This window comes from Nannospalax galili, unplaced genomic scaffold (assembly GCF_000622305.1).
Source record: "Nannospalax galili isolate Female #2095 unplaced genomic scaffold, S.galili_v1.0 scaffold1852, whole genome shotgun sequence".
Classification (NCBI taxonomy): Eukaryota; Metazoa; Chordata; class Mammalia; order Rodentia; family Spalacidae; genus Nannospalax; species Nannospalax galili.
Window position 1 is genome coordinate 301323 of NW_008331531.1, and position 20308 is coordinate 321630.

The 20308-nt window shown below is 38.8% G+C and overlaps 1 protein-coding gene and 2 pseudogenes across 1 annotated transcript; 1 reads left to right on the forward strand and 2 right to left on the reverse strand.

Annotated features, from left to right (window-relative positions):
- LOC103728714 overlaps positions 1-497 on the reverse strand; it is a 1740-nt pseudogene extending 1243 nt beyond the window's left edge.
- Positions 498-717: 220 nt separating this feature from the next.
- Positions 718-1625, reverse strand: LOC103728715 (annotated as a pseudogene).
- A 12131-nt stretch (positions 1626-13756) lies between these two features.
- Positions 13757-14692, forward strand: LOC103728702 (olfactory receptor 10G7). The gene has a single exon (XM_008826662.1). The coding sequence runs from the start codon at positions 13757-13759 to the stop codon at positions 14690-14692; it is 936 nt and encodes a 311-aa protein (XP_008824884.1).
- The last annotated feature ends 5616 nt before the right edge of the window (positions 14693-20308 follow it).

The window sequence follows — 20308 nt, forward strand, 5'->3', positions numbered from 1 at the left end:
CTACTTACTTTATTCTTCATCGTTTATGTTTAGCAGAAAGTCATAAAATGTGTATTTATAGCCCTCTCCTACACATGTCGAAAGTAGATTAGCCCAAGAAGCACTTTGCACAGTGGTAGGAAGAAGTTCTGATACCCAGGAGTTAATCTCCCTCTTTTTTTTTTTAGTGGAAGCATCAACTTTATTGATATCTTAGGACAGTTACACACACACACACACACACACACACACACACACACACAAACTGGAATTTTAAGGCAATGAAATTGCAGCATTATAGGCTGATACTCTTCACCCTCATCATCTCCTTCAGCACCATCTGCTCCAACCTCCTCATAATCCTTCTCTAGAACAGCCACGTCTTCACAGGCCTCAGAGAACTCCCCTTCCTCCATGCCCACATACCAGTGCACAAAGGCACACTTGGCATACATCAGGTCAAACTTGTGGTCTAGACGGGCCCAGGCCTCAGCAATGTCTGTGGTGTTGCTCAGCATGCACACAGCTCGCTGTACCTTGGCCAGGTACCTCCACCAGGTACCATAGTGGGGGGCTGGTAATTGATGCCAACCTTGAAGCCAGTGAGGCACCAATCCACAAACTGGATGGTATGCTTGGTCTTGATGGTGGCAATGGCAGCACTGACATCTTTGGGAACCACATCACCATGGTACAAGAGGCAGCAAGCCATGTATTTACCATGGCGAGGGTCATATTTCACCATCTGGTTGGCTGGTTCAAAGCAGGCATTGGTGATCTCTGCTACTGTAAGCTGCTCATGGTAGGCTTTCTCAGCAGAGATGACAGGGGCATATGTGTCCAGGAGGCTGTGGGTCTGGGGTAGGGCACCGGGTTGGTCTGGAATTCAGTCAGATCTACATTCAGGGCTTCATCAAATCGCAGGGAAGCAGTGATGGAAAACATAATTTGACCTATCAACCTATTTAGGTTAATGTAGGTTGGGTGCTTGAAATCGAGATTTCTGTGACAGATGTCATAGATGGCCTCATTGTCTACCATGAAGGCACAATCAGAGTGCTCCAGGGTGGTATGAATGGTGACGCTGGAATTGTAGGGCTCAATGACAGTGGTGGAAACCTAGAGGGCTTGGTAGATGGAGAACTCCAACTTGGACTTCTTTCCATAATCAACAGAGAGCCATTCTATCAGCAGGGAGGTGAGCTCAGAGCCAGATCCCCACCAAAGCTGTGGAAAACCAAGAATCCCTGAAGACCTGTGCACTGGTCAGCCAGCTTGAGAATTCGCTCCAAGACAAGGCCATCAATCTCCTTGCCAATGGTGTAGTGCCAACGGACATAGTTATTAGCAGCATCTTCTTTGCCTATGATGAGTTGCTCAGGGTGGAAGAGATGGCAGTAGGTACCAGTGCGAACTTCATCAATGACCATGTGTTCCAGATCTACAAACACTGCCCTGGACACATGCTTGCCAGTCACTGTCTCACTGAAGAAGGTGTTGAAGGAGTCATCTCCTCCCCCAATGGTCTTGTCACTTGGCATCTGGCCATCAGGCCGGATGCCATGTTCCAGGCAGTAGAGCTCCCAGCAGGTGTTGCCAGTGTGAACACCAGCCTGGCCAACGTGGACAGAGTTGCACTCACACATATTTGGTCCTTAACAAAGTTGGTGGAAATGGAGGAAGCAAAGGGAGGAGACAGATCTCCCACAGACAACCAGTTCATAAACTCTAGAACTCATTAATTGTACATTTCAGTAGTACTACTACTACTCCTTAAATATATAAGCCAATGTCAGTATTAAATAATCCTAAAAAATAATATGAAATACACTTTCTGATCCATAATTTTACTCCATGTGTTTGCATCCCGTTCTATATTGATCTTCCATAAGTTGCCACAGGATTTGGCTAATGTTCCTTTTCTGTAACAGTGTTTGTCTGCAGAAAATAATTTGATAAGTCTATTTACACTGTTGTATAAATGTCACTCTAATCATTTTACTTTATTTAACTTTGGCCTGGATAGTAGCTACCCTAAATTAAAAAAAAAATCTGAGCAAATGTAATTATAGGTAAGAGGTGAAAGCAGCAGGAATCCTCCACCATGGCTGTCCTCAGGGTAACAGCCAGGCTCGATGTGAGGCTTCTCTTGCTCAAGTTTTAGGAATGCACTGAGATCCCATCATAGATGTAAATAGAACAGACAAATACTTTCTAGTCCAGGAACAACTGAACCTTAAACACGTAAAACAGAAGTAAGAGTGATGGGGCAGCTGCAATAAATGTGCAGATGGGATGACTACAAAGTTAGAAATGGAATCTGGAGAATCTACGAGATTGCTAAGAAGTGGGAAAAAAATCACAGAGGTGGAAGATACCAATCTTCAGTTTCTAAATAGTGCTAACATAAATACATTGGAAGAAATAACAGAAATCATTTTGTAGATTGAAGTAGCTAAAATCTCCTTTTATTTTGAACCTTTCTTTCTCTGTCTCACAGTCCAAATTCACAGTGGCAAATGGCACAGTTGTTACTGCATATTTCCCTAAGCCAAGTGTAAATATCATTCCTCCTACTCATCCCCTGGATTAGAACTCAATATGATACCTCCGTGCACACACTCCTCAAGAAAAGTTCTGACAAGAGTCCAATACAAAGCCAGCGCTCACCTCAGCATAGAAGAACCATTTATAAGTTCCAAATTAGCGCTATGCAGGACTTCCAGAAGAAACCACTGGACCATCTTCCAGGAAACAGAGTCACTCTTCTGCTGAAAAGTAAACTAGATGCTTCCTTCAACTCCAAATTCCAAAACAATTGTGCATTTTGCCATCACCACAATTGCTGATAAACTCACCTTACCCTTTAGTATTCAATGAGAAAACAGAAATATATAAGTATGGCTGTGTTATAAAATGTCATAAAATAAGTAGAGGGCAGATAATTTCTAATTTTTATAACAGAAAATTAGATTCCTAAACAAAGAATCTACTTCATTCCATGTCTCTTCCTTCTAGTAGACATTCTCCTGACAAACAGACACATACCACATATACACATAACACAGTACAAAACATACATACACCAAACACATGCATGTAGCACACCACATATACATGCAAATATCACCACATAAATACACCACACATGCATATACCACACATGAACAGACATACACACATATACCCCATACCACACACACATATATATGTACACACCCCATACCATATACATACACCATTCAAATTTATATACCGTACCACATACATTCACATATACCCCACACATCGCACACACACATACACACACACACACACACACACACACACACACACACACACTACACGACATATAACACATACATATTTTATTCCCAACACATCTCCTCTTCTTTCCTTCCTCTGTGACAGCTTACAGATGGCTCTCAGAACTTGTCCCCATATAACAAATCTCTTCAGTGCTATGGTTCTCCTCCTGCCCTTGCTTGTGCAGTTTAAATGACGAAGATGCAGAGCACGTCCCTGTAGAACAGAGGAGAGTCAGGGAAAGAGAGCCGTGCAAGCAGAACAAGTGTTAGCAGAAGCAATCAGCACTTTAGATGCCAACCAGCTGATGGAAAGCACCTCTAATGTGGGACAGAGACATTTTTCCTCAACTTTCTAGGGTGGGAGGATATGTTTCTAAGCAAAATTCTATATTGCATAAGATAGGGCATCATGAAACCAAGATTTTGCTCTTTTTCCTCTTGAATCCAAGGCATACATATTCCACTCCACCGTATTATTAATCTGGTCCTCAAATTCTGAATTTATGATGTTTGCAGACTTGTGTTTTATGATCTGGTTTCTTTTGAGACAATATTCTCCAAAGGCCCAATTCTGTGACTCGGGAAGTATGAGTGAGCAAAGGGAGAAATCAGAAGCTTTCAGCACTTTCCCTGTACCCTATGTCGGAGGTAATGCTTGCGCTGTAGGCCTCCTGTTCAGAAAGTCCTTCCCTGTGCCTGTAAATGCCAGTGTATTCCCTACTATCTCCTCTATCTGATTCAGGGCGTGGGGTCTCATGTTGGGTCCTTTCTCCACTTGGAATTAAGGTGAGCAACGTTGCTCCATTGGCTCAGCCTTACCACAGGCCCAAGCAAGGAGGCCACATGACTGTGATCTGAAATTCCTGAAATTATAAACCAATGTAAGTCATTCCTCTTTTTCACTTCCTCGTCTCAGATACTTTGTCACCGCAATGGGAAGCTGTCTAACCCAACTTATGAACAGTTGTGTGTCTTCAGGACGTGATAGTAACTAATAGAATATATTTTAAATATGTTGCCAACTATATCAGTTGGCAATGCTTTGAAAAGTAATCAGAATCAGGAAATCAAGAAACCCAAAGAATGAATGAACCGGTGGGATAAAAATGGAGACATGAGCAAACTGAAGATGAAGACGTTAAAGGGAGCTGCTATGTTTAACATTGTAGCTTGTGTAATAAAGCAAGTATTTACATCATAATAAATGTGAACTATGTGTAGATGCTTAGAAGTTTCTATCCATATACTTTTTGTGGCATAATATGAGGTAAATGACTAAAATATTCACTGTGTTATAGGTTTTTTATTCTGGCCCATGTGCAACAACAGGGATTAGATTTAACCTTACAGCCTAAGTAAATAACAAACTGGACTAAAATGCATACAGACAGGTGCCTTCAGACCTTGGACAGTCCTTAACAGAAGATAAAGAAGCTGAATACTTTGTTTCAAGACATTTTCTGAGCCATGCTGTACAGAAGTCTCATGCAGAGAAAAACATGTTGAGGTAAAGGAACAGAGATAGGAGCCATCTCCCCAGGCCCAGTGTGTTTCTTTTTAACCTGAGTTTCTTTTGTGTTTTTCTTAATTTTCCTTCCTAAAAACTGTAGCTTACTGTTAAATAGAAGTGGTAAGAGTAGACATCTTCAGTTCCTCATTTTAGTGGAAAAATACAGATTTTTTTCCCATTAAATGTGTTAGCACACAATTTTCACAAAACCTTTTTTAATATTTTGTTGAGTTTTTGTGCATTTCATACAACAGTTCTTAACCAAATTTAGAACCCCTCCCCATCCATGCCCTCAGTACCCCCTACCAGACCTCATGCATTCTCCCATGTATGTTAAGTCCTCTCCAGTCAAGCATTTGTACCTAGAGGTCCTTCTGTGCAAGTTCATCCATTGGAGTCCAGTCAGCCTATCTAGAGATCTTAAAGGTCTACTTTCCCTCACCCAACGGTAACCAGTTGCCACCAGTTCCCAAGCTAGGCCTTGGGCCTGCCACCCATTTCCCTTGTTCCACGCTGGGCTCTTATTGGATTGAGTCAACCTGAGTCTTAGGGATGATGCCACCATTGCTGCAAGTTCACATGACAAGCTTCCAGTGGCCTGAAAGCCTCTGTTTCCCTATGCTCATGGACCAACCCTGGCTCTTAGTCTGCCTTCCCCTCTTCCACTATGGTCTCTAAGCCTTGGGTGGGTGAGCTTTAATATAGGAGACCTTTCCAGGGACATACAATCTGCAGCCTCTTATTCTCACCTGGGGGCTCTATGGCAAGGAGCACAGTGCCAGACATGTGAAACCTCTCTTCAAGTCAGAGTAGTCTAAGAGACTCCAAAAATAACATAGGCTAATTGCTGGAACCTTTGGTTATCTCCCAGAACTTGAAGGTAAGACCCTACTACTAAAGAAAGGGCATACTTTGGACACAAGACTTGGAACAATGGAACTGAAACTGGACTTCTCCCTGAAGACTAGCTCTCATAGTTCTAGAGAATACTATGTAAGCTGCTAAGGGAGAAAAATCAATCAACAGTCCAACCTAGCTCTGAAGCCTAATAACCACAGTGGCTGGCACAGCAAACTACCTCTTTTGGTGCAGTAGTAACATTGTTGTCTGGGGAAGGGGTGACTCAATAGTTATCTAATTGAACTTAAAGCCCTCTCAATGAGACGGAACTCGTGAGTGGTGCTATAATTATAGTCAAATAAACATGGCTGGAGAGGTCATAGATGTAGAGAAAATCTTATCTCTGTCATATTTCTAGACAAATGAAATTTCTTACTGTGTGATAAATATTAATCCTTATATTTACAGACAAAGTATACTGTACACCGCTGTGCTGGATAGCTTTAGCTGTCATCTTGACACACCTGGGTACAGGGAGCCTCAGTTGGGGAATTTCTCTATTGGACTGTCCTGTGGCCATGTCTGTGGGGTATTTTCTTGATTGTTATGTGGGATGGCCCAGCCTACTGTGGGTGGTGCCACCCCTGGGAAGCTTGCCCTGTATTGTATAAGAAAGCAGACTGAGTATGGGCCAGGGGAACAAGCCAATAAGCAGCATTCCTCCATGGCTTGTGCTTCAGCTCCTGCCTCCAGGTTCCTGCCCTGAGTTACTACCATGGGCTCCCTCAGCAATGAACTGTGACCCAGGAGATGTGAGCCAAATATACCATTTCCTCCCAAAGTTGGTATTGGTCAGAGTATTTTGTCATCACAATGGAGAAACAAACTACAACTACTCACCAAAGCAGCCTCTTTTTACAACAAATGGAGGCTGCTGATGAATCTCACAACTGGTCACACACAGAGAAGTGTGAGAGGCGCCCAGCCCTAGGGGACACATCTACAGTGGAATCTCTACATCTAAGGCTCATGGAACATAGCAGAACAAGGGGTGAAGAGACTCCTAGTACATCCCTCAACTCTCACCAGTGAAACTTCCTTATGCAACAGAGTGTGATATACTCAGAAGGACACAGCTGGCCAAGTTTTAGAGAACAAAATCTTTTTTTTAGAGGTAGGAAACTACCCAGTTTCTGGCTTGAATCTAGTATTATTTTGATACAAAATAGACAAAGACATTATAGGTAAGAGCTACCAAGCTGTGTTCTTTAAAAACAAAAATAGAAAATTCCTTAACAAAATTTTACCAAACTAAATACAATATATGTAAAAAATATGGTCTACATCATGATCAAGTAGAAATGATTTCAGAAATATAAATTTGGTTTAACAATCAAGTCTCAAAACTTAAAATGGACCTCAGTTGATATGTAATAGGTACTTAAAAACCAGAAAGTTAATCCCTGATTTAAAAAAAATATTCATCTAACATGGACCAAAAGGATAATTCTTAACCAGATAAAGTAAAAAGCAAAATAAAACAAAAACCCACAGTTAACATATTTAATGAGAAAAATCTATATTTTTCTACTAAAATGAGGAACCAAAGATGTCTACACTCACCATTTCTATTTAGCACTAAACTACAGTTTTTAGAAGGGAAATTAAGTAAGAAAGAGAAAAGGGAACCCATAAATTGAAGTAAATTGGGATAGCCATAGCGAGCTCAGTTGATAAAATGCCACCCATGTAAGAACAAAGACCCGAGTTTGGATCACCAGCACCCATGAAAAAGCTGGGCATGTTTGTGGGTGTCCATAACACTGGTGCTGGGACAGGGGTAAGAAGAGTGTCCATACAGGGACAGCAAGATCTCCAGAGCTCCCTGGCTAGTCAATCTACCTCCAGATTCAGTGAGAAAGCCTATCTCACAAATAAAATGGAGAATGTTTCCTTTTCCACATTATGCCACAGGAAGGGTTAAATGGAGTGTGGGTGGGAGGACATGTTAGAAGAAGTACAGGATGGACACCTAACCCTAAGACCTTTTTAAAAACTCACATGGAAACCTATTACTGTAGAAGCATCCTAAAATAAATATATATGTGTATTAGTTACTTCTTTCTTCCTATGATAAAATACTGTGGTCAGGGAAACTTATAGAGGAAAGAGTTTATCTGGGGCTTATGGTTCCAAAAGGATATGGGTCATTATGACAGAAGAGACATAGCAGGGGGAGGAGAAAGCTGAACACTCACATCTTCAAACACATGCAGAAAGCAGAGAGTGCCTAGAAATGAGACAAGGCATTTACTCTCAATGCCTGCCCCCAAGTGACACACATCTTCTAGCAAGGCTGCCCTCCTAAAGGTTCCATGACCCTCCCCAAAAAGCACCACCAACTGATAAAGTGATCAAATGTTCAGAGACTATGGGGGATATTTCTCATTCAAATCACCACAATATGCATATATAAAAGGAGTTGAAATGGAGTTATTCTATAATGGGACAAGAAAGCTTTTATAAACACCACAGGCTAACAAATAAAAGACACAGTCCCAGGAATGGAATAGCCATTTTAGAGTTGTAGGCTACTAGAGTCCTATAGACCCCAAACACTACAGGCTACTGTGATTGCTCTTGGTTACCCTTGAGAACTTGATGATAAGACTCTATTGCTGAAGACACCATGTACTTGAGTCATACTAAAGAACTCAAGTTCATAATGGCTTCAAATCTTTATCTCTACTGCCTAGCTTTCATAGTGCTGGAAGGTGTTATACACAATACTGGAGGGAAAAAAAGTGATCATCCATCTTACCTAGCTGTGAAACCTGGGAACTACAATAACCACAGGCCTGTCAGGATGTACAATAGTGGCACAAATGTCATGGGAGTAACCAACCATTTTCTGATTGCATATAAGACTTGTTCAACAAGATGAAGCCCATGATATGCACCATTTCTGAGCAAGAATCTGTGCCTAGTTAAGTCCTGGGCTCCGAGAAGAACCTACTGCTATTATTCTGCTAATTGGACATAGTATTAAACTGACTCCTAATGACTTATGGTTATATCCATTGTATTAGTTTTACTTTTCTGATTCTGTGATAGAAACACTGACCAAAGCAATTTATAGAAGGAAGAGTTTATTTGAGCTTATGGTTCCAGAGGAATTACAGTCCATCATGGCAGGGAGGCATGTCAGCAGAGGAGGAGCAGAAGCTAGCCTCTCACATCTTCAAGGAGGCATAGGAAGCAAGAGAGTGACTGGAGAGCTGGCAAAGCTTAAGAACTCTCCAAGCCCACCCCTAGTGATGTGCTTCCTCAGCATAGCCACACCTTTAAGACCTCCCAAAACAGTGCCACCAACTGGGGACATAATGTCCAAATACCTGGAGCCTATGGAGGACATTCTCATTCTTCTGCTGCTCCAGCTCCAGGCACCTCCAGCCACCATGCCTCCTTGCCATGATGGACTGTAAATTCCTCTGGAACCATAAGCTGAAATAAACTTTCCTATAAGTTCCTTTGGTCAGTGTTTCTATCACAGAAACAGGAAAGTAACTAATACACCCATAAATTAGTGAATCTCTCAGCCCTCCTCAGAGGACCTTCTTTTTGAAGTATATGGAAATTAATATGGAGAACTAAAACTGGTCAACATGCAGAGAACAAGAGACTGCACAGTGTGCAGTCCCAAATGGAATATCTATATCACATCCCTCCTCCCAAGGCACGGGGATCATTGCATACGAGAGAGCATAGAGATGTAAGACCCAGAGATGATGGGTGACTACAAAGAAATATGTTTTCTGGACACAACAAGATAGTTGCACATATGTACCCACAGTAGTTGTGACAGTATACCCAAGACATTTTCAAGCTCATGCCAGACAAAATTTAACATGGAGGAAGGAGATGTACTTGAAGTCCCATCCCTACCTAGCTAAGAAGCTATTGGCAACTGATAGCTTCTGGGAGAAGTACAGTCAGTTTTCTTTAAGATTGTGGCCTCTGATAAGCAGAATGTGCTCCAGTGGATAACCACACATCCAAAATCATATGAGCTGAATAAATTGGATTCCAAGTTATTTTTATTAAAAAAAAAACACAAAGTTGAGTAGCTAGAGAAGGGGGTGGATCTGGGAGGAATTGGGAAAGGAAGTAAATATAACCAAAATATGTAATATGAAATTCTCAAAAAATTAACAAATTTTTTAAAAATTTTATTGAATTTCTGTACATTTCATACAACAGTACTTAATCAAATTTTAGTCCCCCGACACCCCTACTCAGTGATAGAGGAAGACACCCAGTGTTGATGTCTTGCCTTCACACACCCACATGCACACATGTATAAATGCATGATTCCACACATACATATACATAAAAAATTTTAGTGGAAAACAATAGACAAAAATACACTGTATATGCAGACAGCATGTGAATCTATGAAAAATATACAATAAAATATCTAAAATTAAAGTCAGGCATGGTGGCACATACCTTTAATCACAGCACTCAGGGGACAGAGGCAGGTGGATCTCTGTGAGATCAAGGCCAGTCTGGTCTACAGAGCAAGTTCCAGGCCAGCTGGGGCTATAGGGAGACAGAGCCTCAACAAACAAAAACAGAAAGTCTAAAGTTGGTGAGTGTAGCAGAACTGTAAGAGATAAGACTGATATATAAATGTGTTATCTTTGTATTAGCAATAAAATTAACTAGAAATCTTAACATTTAAAATATCATCAAGTTAGGAGATAATGATAAATCTAAGAAACTGTGCTAGACTGAGCACTGACAATATCTAGATTTTATATAGATATGGGAGAGATATGAAACACGGGTATTCGTGAATCAGGCATACGTTGGTAAAATACCACTTCTCCCATAATTAATTTATATATTCACTGCGATTCTAATCAAAACTTATTAAATCTTTTTGTAGAAATTAGAAGGTTGATTCTGACAAAACATACAAATGCAAAGAACTTTGAACAGCAAAAGTTGTTGTAAAAAATAGGCTAACAATAGAGTAGAGGTTCCTTGGCTGGTCAGGTCCAGTGATGGACACGTGTGGGAAGGACAAGAGCGCTCGGTCCTACACTTTGCCAGCCATTCTTAAAGCAGCAGGAGAGGCCACCAGAATGTGTGGACAGTGTCAAGGGTGGCAACTATGATCATGTATGAATACTGTAAGGGCAGAATTCTTTTTTATGTATTATTGTAGTGTGTGTATGATGGGGGTAGTGCCTGCATGTCATGATGTAAGCATTGATTTCAGAGGCCAGGTCTCTCCTTCCACTTTTACGTGAGTGCTGGGGATCCAACTGAGGTTGCAAGTGCTTTACTTGCTGAACTATCTCGCCTGCCAAAGTGCAGAATTCATGATATTGGAGGTTCTAATTTGTTTATCACATAGCTCACGATGTAGATTTTATGAAACAGAACCTCAAAATTGGACAATCCCTTTCTTATTCATGAAAAGACTAAAACTCATCAAATGCCATCATAGAGATCCTCTTGACAGAAAAAAGAACCTGAACAAGATGTGTAATGCTCAAAAGAAATCTAATCCTGAAATGCATGTACTTGAAAGAGTGATATTGAAATATATGGAAATTAATTCCAAATGCTTATTACAATAGACTTATTACAAAGTATGATGATTTTATGTAGATTAAATATGTCTTGATTTAAATGAATACCCAATGTCAGAAAATTGAGTGAGGTGGTAGGTTAATTAGGTCTTCAAAATCTGTCCCACGGAGAGGGCTACTTCCTCGGTACAGATGGTGGTATTGCCTTTAGCACATAAAGCACAGGACGTTACAATTTTCTCCAAAGCTAGCAGTGCTACCTATGGTGTCTGCTATGTCAGATGTGCTTCGCTTCATGTTCATAAGAACTCTTTTCTTGGTAACTAAGACACATATTAATTACTGAAGAAAGTATATCTTCTCTTTCCTTAGTTACGTTAATTCATTATAAAAAAAAAAAACAAAAAAAAAAAAACACTTCCACAGAAAATGCAAAACATTTTTAAGCTTAGAGGAGGAATAAAGCCAGAAGTCTCAGAGAAGAAATCTATGAACCAGAAAATATGAGGTAACATCCAAGCCTGGTCAGGAGCTGACAACTCTACGAAACCCCAGAGGGGAGGAACTTAATTAGTAAAATGTTTCTGTTCAAGGAATAATACTCTGAATAACCCTGGAACACAGAGTTCAGGCCGTAATCACCAGAAAGTTAAAGATTCAGCAAACTGAAAAAGAACCTCACTAGAGACTTTCCCCCTTGGGAATGAAAGCCCATATTTTCTACTTTTGAAATTAGAAGTGAAATCTAAAGGGGGATCATTCCCTAAAGAAGTCTTTAAGCCCAGACTTTCACATTTATTTGTAAATTAAATTTTGACTAAATAAAATGACTTTTAGAATAACACCCTGCCAATGCAGAACCACCTTTACCACATGCATTAAGCTAAAACTCTCAAGGTCAAACTAACATTGAAGCATTATGAAGGATCTAGGCCCATTGTCTTCTGAGATATGAAGCCAATTTCAAGCTGTTTCAGAAACAGCTTGTAGTCTCCTGAGTGGTGGCATACCTTTAATCCCAGCACTTAGGAAGTAGAGGCAGAGGCAGGGGGATCTCTGTCAGATCAAGGCCAGCCTGGTCTACATATCAAGTTCCAGGCCAGCTGGGGCTACAGGGAGACCCTGTCTCAAAAAACAACAAAAGAAGGCTTGTTTCTGTAATTTTTTTCTGTTTTCACTTATGTAGGAAAATTAATAATAGTACTAGTCAAGGACAGAAAGTTTCTTTAGACATCAGTATCTGCCTTATGATCAAAAACATAGTTGCACAATTGGTAAGTAGTTAAAATTTCCTAAAACTCAGCAATTTTTTCTTTGTTGGGCACATTGGAATAATTACAGTGTATTTATGGTAACAGTTTCAATTTTCCTAGTTCTTCTTTAACCTTAGTTTACATGGCCTTAATCATGACCTGACTAATAATTAAGTGCTTTCTCTAGAAGCCATGGCATGACCACCCTGAGCATCAACTCAATTTTAACTGAATTCTATAATGGGAAGGGCTGTTTCTGTCTGAGATGCAAAGATTTCAAGTGCAGAAGCATCCCAGGAACGAGGCAGGAGAAGTTCCTACTTTATTGGTAGCTCTGAGTATCTGGCCAGGTTCCCTGGAAACCTCCTCCTCCTTCATTAATTTTCTCTTTGCATAATATAATTTCTTAGACACCCTGTCTGTTCAGATAAAGAATTGAATCTAATCTCTGGAATAATAGATATCTTACAAAAATTAAAATAATTTCAGTTTATATCTTTCTTTTTTGTTTAGAGGCTTGGTTATGTTTGCTTCATAACAAATGCATTATCACATTTAATTATGAAGCTCTAAGATGAGAAGAGGTTTAGTTCTCTTTACAATTTAAGCAGATATAATTTTTCTTTTGCATCTCAAAATATACAGGCAATTTGATCAAGCCTTACTAAAAAAAAACAGGTTTGATATCCTGTATAGAGGAATAATTTTTTTAAGTGAAAAGGAGTTGATGAAGGAAATGATGCTCTGACGTCTATTCTATCTCTAGTTTCAAACTAATCATGTGATGAAAAAGACTAGACATAGGAAGAAAAACAGGCTGCCAACTAGACCCTTGTTGATAGGCCACTTCATTGCCTCTCTGTTGATCAAAGAGAATTTACCATCTAGAAGGAAGATTGTTGTAGAAATTACATATAAATGAAAATTACTTGCAATCAAAGAAAGACGCTAATGTTTATGAGTGTATGTGCGTTTGTATGCTAGAAGGAAGGAAATACAGCTACGGATGTTGGTGCTGGAAGTTTGAAAGTACTAGTTATGATGATGTGTTTTTTAATTCTACAGAAGAGAATACTCAAATTGTTCCTTTTTAAAAGTTTAACCAATTGTATATGATTTCAATACCAATTCCATTTGGCTAACATGGGTACTGGAATAAAGAAGCAAACATTCTTTGAAATGAGGTAGCTGTATAAACTAAACTGGACAATTTAAACTGTTCTCCAGCACTGAAAATTTAGTGGTCATATTTCATATGAAGAAATGTCCAACGTGAGTCTAGTGACCACATTCTTCCTCTCCAGCCTTCCCCACCCACCAGCCCTGGACACCACACTCTTTGGAATCTTCCTGGTGATTTACATTTTCACTGTGCTGGGCAACCTCCTCATCCTGCTGGTGATCAGGGTGGATTCTCACCTCCACACACCCATGTACTACTTCCTCACCAACCTCTCCTTTATTGACATGTGGTTCTCTACAGTCACAGTACCCAAAATGTTGATGACCTTGGTGACCCCAGAGGGCAAGGCTATCTCCTTCTACAGCTGTGTGGCACAGCTCTACTCCTTCCACTTCCTGGGGAGCACTGAGTGTTTCCTCTACACAGTTATGTCCTATGATCGCTATCTGGCCATCAGTTACCCACTCAGGTACAGCAGCATGATGAGCTGGAGAGCGTGTGCCCTCCTGGCTGCTGGCACTTGGCTCAGTGGGTCCCTGCACTCTGCTGTCCAGACCGTGCTCACCTTCCGTTTGCCCTACTGTGGGCCCAGACAGATCCAGCACTACTTCTGTGATGCACCACCCATCCTCAAGCTGGCCTGTGCAGATACCTCAGTGAATGAGATGGTCATCTTTGTGAACATTGGGGTGGTGGCCTCAGGCTGCTTCCTGCTGATCGTGCTCTCCTATGTGTCCATTGTCTGCTCCATCCTGAAGATCCGCACCTCAGAGGGCCGACACAGAGCCTTCCAGACCTGTGCCTCCCACTGCATCGTGGTCCTCTGTTTCTTTGTGCCCTGTGTTTTTATCTACTTGAGACCAGGTTCCAAGGATGCTGTGGATGGCATTGTGGCTGTTTTCTACACTGTGCTGACACCCCTACTGAACCCTGTTGTGTACACCCTGAGGAACAAGGAGGTGAAGAAAGCATTGTTGAACCTGAAAATTGGGTCAGTGTTTATCCAGGGTAAATAAGTAAAGCTGAACATTCATAGCATCTTCTAATCCCTAATTAAATAATATTTTCAATGTGACCACATACTCTGAAATAGCATTTCAAATATCCAGTCCTAATTTTTAATGACCTGGCTGTTTTTCCTTCCTTAGTAAATATTTCTAGGAATCTCAGATGAAACACCCTACAAATGATGATAAACTCAAAGAGAAATCATCATATAAATAGCTTACTTTAAATATCCATGTAAGCATTTTTATAATTGCAATCAAATATAACAGTACATTTCATTCATTTAAGTTGAACCTTTAACAATCTCCTTCTCTATATGTTTAAACCTCTTTACAATAAATCACATATAATGCAATTCACCATTCGTATCATATGCTTATGATGAAATATTCATTTTAGAAAGTACTAGACAAAATTTTTGTTCCCCAAAATTCTTTTATTTGCCTTCATGAACTAATGAAATGTTATCAAAATCTTCACTTTTAAAGCACTGACCTCCAAGGTTTTGACTACAAATATATGTCCGTTAATGTGACTTATTCATCATATATTTTATATTGATCACTCATAACTATCAACTTTCTAAATGTATAAAATTCATGATATATTGTTCTAAGTTCCAGGTATTCATTCCAGCAATATCAAAAGTTACTGAAATGAATAGACAAACGTTAAATGTACATTAATTCAGAAAATATCTTTAAGGCAAAAAATATATCAAAAGTATTTATTTTCTTTATAATATAGTTTACAACAAATTATAAGATATTAATACCTATGTAGTTATGGTATGTCTGTAAGCCATGTTTGTTTGACTTAAAATGGAAAGCAGACTTTGGGTACTCTCAAAGAGGTAAGGATTGGACTATAAACCTCACAATCAATCTTTCACATATATACAAATATTGAAAGTATAAATTATTTTTTCTTTAAGATGTTTGACTCAATGTCACATGAATCCTGTTGTTGTGGCCTATGCCTCTCTTCCTGGTAGACTAGGAAGATGAAGTGCTAAACTAGCACCACGAGCATGTCCAGGTCTCCTCCTCTTTACCACAGCTACACTGCAGAGATGCTTGAGAACAGCGCCCCTCCTATGCTAGCTTGCCTTACCTTCCTTTACTTAAACTGTGAAACTGTGTTGAAAAGAAAATATCCTTATTATGGTAGCATGACATCAGTCACGGAGCCATGACCTGTGCACAAACTTAATCATTGGCAAGAGCCCATTATATAACCCAACTCATTTTGCAAAGGAGAAAACAAATGTGTAGAATGGCCAAAATTACTACTAAGCTCACTTTGATTCTTTCTAATTCCTAATATCTAACATCACACTGCTTGATTTAGCTCACAGTTACATAAAACGTTATGATACATTTCTTGAGTGGCAATTCAAGAAGCGACCACTGGCTCTCCCCAAAGAAGAGCAAGAGGTTCTTGTCTAGCAAGTGAGAAAAAATAAGTACAGAATCATCTAGGATACTTTGTGTTAAATTCAACTGGTGCCCACAGAAAGAGATTCATTAGAATTTTAGTCAGGAAGTATGTAGAAAGATTCAAAATATAATAATAACATACACAAGACCATAGTGAAAGAAATTTAAATTTTTAGTGATGAAATCCAACATAAATGTCTATGTCTTTATCATATTTAAATATTCATTGAAATAATTATGGACATACAGAAGATTGTGAAAATTATATGGCAAAATCCTGGTCTCTCTTGCCCAGGTTCCTCCAATGATAACAACTATGATATTGAGATAAATATAATCCATAAATCTTAACCATAATTATCAGGGGAAAAATTAAAATTTTTATTATTAATACATTGAGAAAAAGAAAACTTACACAGCATGAGGATACCTCAGTGGTAGAGCGCCCATCTAGCATGCTCAGGGCACTGGGTTGGATACTCAGTCATGCAAAGAAAGAGAAAAAAATGGACAACTTGAAAGAATGGGTGGGCCATATTAACAGTCATGGAGCTTTACAACAGAATCAAAAGAAAATGCTAAAATCAAAACTGCTAAGACAGAAACAAAGAATATCTCAGGGTTGAAGATTTGTCATATTTCTAAACAAATCTCAATTAAATTTAAAGTCATAGTATCTTTGTAGAAGTAGACCCATACTAGTAATAAAGAACTCTCCCGCAATTATCCTTGAGCCCTGGGTGATTGATTGTAAGAGTAAGGGGTGGTGCATGACCACAAGCAAACAGAGTCCTCCAAGCTCCTGGGAGCTTCCTCATATGAACTTACAGCAACTGTGACAATGTGCACAAGATCCATGCAAACTCAATTAGATAAAAACCAACATAGACATGGGGAAATGGGCAGTAGGCCCCAACCTTAGCCTAGGAAAATATTGACAGCTGGTCACTGCTGGGTGAGGCAGAACTGATCTTCTTTAAGGGAATGATGCTAGACTGGATGAACATGATCCAGTGGATGAAGTCACACCAAGGGACATATGGATATGCAAACTTGACTTGATTGATCTTAACATATATAACAGAATGCATGAAATCCTGTGGGGGGTGCAGATGGAGGAGGGGTCTGAGTATGATCTAGATCTATTGTTTGGAACATACAAAAATTCAATAAAACATACATTGGAAAAAAAAATAATTCTTGTGCTTTGCCAGCAACATTTTCAGACATATGAGAAAGTATATGAAGAATCCCTGGGATTCACTGTTAAAGACGAGCTTTTAGAACTTAATACGGCCTCTGTTGGTAATGCTTAATTGCTACCTATTAGACTGACTATTGTAGTACTGTTCTATGGTGGCTTTTAGAGATTTTCCCCATCTGTGAATTGCTTGGCATACTTCATTCATGGTTTGATACACTTGAACAACACTACATCATCAAACATATAAGTAGACAGGTAGTGATCAGACTTTGGAGGAATAGAAAGTGGCATATGTTTCACTCATTAATACTTCACTTTAGGAAAGTTTCAGCTTCTCCTTTATAGTGCTACCATGATAACATGGGGCACTTCTAGACTTATCATTTTAAAAATCTTAATCGAAATTTTTAAATTTCACTTTGAATTCCCACTGCTTTTGCCAAATACAGATGAACTGGGTGTTCCATCACCGCAATTGTGTAGGATGCCGTGGAGTTTACCAGGCCATGCCACATTTACTTTATAGTTTTCTAAAATCCACTAATTTCCCATCCCACTCTGGACTTCTGGAACATGAATACTGTCTTAAATCTCTGTGTCCTCTGTGTCTCAAATTTACTAGTTACCTAATTAAAATAATTGAAAACGTGCTGCAGTGATTAACTGCTGAGAACATAGGAACTGCTAAACATATATCAATACTGGGATTATAAAAATTATCTTATCCTTTAAAAATTTCAGCCAAGAAATTCCTATGAGCTAGCTAGTTACTTCTCAAAGTTTAAGACTCTTTCAATTATTAGTCAACTTGGAACATAGAGCTTCAGGAAATCAATCAGATATGCTAGAAGCACTCTTACACCCTATTTCAGAAATACCGATTAGCAGGAAAATGACATCACTACCACTGGTCTGTGTGGGGACTGTCACAGTTCAGAGCTCCAGACATGATAATTAAAAGAAAAAAAGAGAATAGAGCAAAATACGGTATAAGGCAGTAAAATATTGGCTGCAGTTTCAACATTGCAGAAGTGAAGTACAAACATCGACTTCTATGTTTATTTTTATTTACATTATTTATTTATTTATTTATTATGAGTGCTCGGCCTGCTTCTAAGTGTACCTGTGTCATGCAGTGTCCACGGATCCCAGAAAAGGGAATTGGATTCCCTGGAACTGGAGTTATAGAAGGTGGTTAGAAGCCATGTGGATGCTGGGAAGTGGACCTCTGTCCCCTGGGAAAAGCAGCCAGTGCTGCTAACTGCTGAAACCTCTCTCCAGCCCTTAATTTTTTTTCTGGCAGTTTTTCTTAATTTTTTTTTTTTGGAAAGTTTCCCATTGAAACAATATTGACAGCTCTTAGAGCATAAAAATGACGCAAATATTTGCAAAAATAAATTTGTCTTGATAATATAAATGACTAATTACTAAGTTTTTAAGAGTCACTCCTTTTTTTCTCTACTTCCCAGAACTTGGACTTGTGTGTTATGTACTCAAATCATATACACGTATATAAATCATATTCATACATGTAAACATAACTACAAAAGCATGTGTTTTGTTATATCAGAGACTATTAATATCTGCTTGGAAAGAAGGAGTAGCCTAGAAATTGCCTGAAAACAATGTGGCATGCAGGATAATATCATTGCCTTCAGTACCCGATTGTGGGAACAAAGCTTGACCTATTCCTTGGCAGTCTGTCCATTTAGAAAGCAGCACATATAAAATTCTTAGTAAAAATTAAATTTAGTTAATCTAGGCAAACTGTATAGCATCACAAATTCCATAATGTTTATTATTTTCTTAACTTAAAGAAAGTTATATTTCAAAGTTATATTTATATATTTTATTCAATTAAAATTTGGGGGAAATTAATAGATATGGGTATGTTGAATTATCAAAATAATTAAATGAACAAAAGAATGATTAACTTTCAAAAATAATGTAATTACTAAGGCAATTTATTATCAGTAATTTAAAGAAAAGAATATTTGTGCGTCCTTAAAATTGATGTTCCACAGTCAAGAAAAGTGAAAATAGACAAATGTAATTCCAACAAAAAAAAGTTTGTGCACAGTAAAGGAAAAACTCAACAAAATGAAAAGGCAGTCCATGAAGAAAAAAAATTTATAAGCCATATTCCTGAGAAGGGATTAATATAAAAAATGTATAAGACATTCAAACAACTTAATATAATATGTGTGAAAGCACATAAATATTACCTATAAATATTACATACATATCAGAAATAACAACAAAAATAGTCAAAGTACTTAAATAGACATTTTTCCAAATAAGACATACAAATTGCCAAGGGGAATATCTTCAACATTACTAATCATCAGGGAAATGTAAATAAAACCTCAAACATTCAAGAATGACAATTATCAAAGGTCAAAGAGCAAGCACAGTATGTGTGGGTGACTTTAGGAGCAGGCTGAGTCAATCAATTTATCATGCATTAAGACTATAAGATGTTTACCTTGTGTCATATATTAATTTCCTATTTTTAAAAAGAAACATCTTGAAATCCTTTGATAGCAATCACCTAATTATATTTTCACTTTCCTATCTTCTAAATAAAAAAAAAAAAACATTGGCCCTTCCTCCTAATTTAGGATATCCCTTTAATATAACAGGTTGTAGTTTTCTGTGATTCTGTAACTCTGAACTTGTTGCCGAAGAGGGTGTCTGGACAGTATCCAGTCTTTACTCTCTGTAGAAAGAGATGTTACACTGAACACAAAGTGAGTTTCTACCTAGATGTAATAAAGCATTTAGTGTCAGTGTATGGAGAGGGTACCTGCTGCCAACTTGGTCCTTATTTCACTAATTTAAAAAAAAGTTCTGCAGGACTCAGTCAAGGTAGTAAGTGTTCTCAGTTGGTCCCAGTGGCCCAACATAGAAAGAAAAGACTGCTTAAGGAGATCATAACTTGTCCTATGTAGAAAGAAATAATAGGGTCACATGTAGGAATA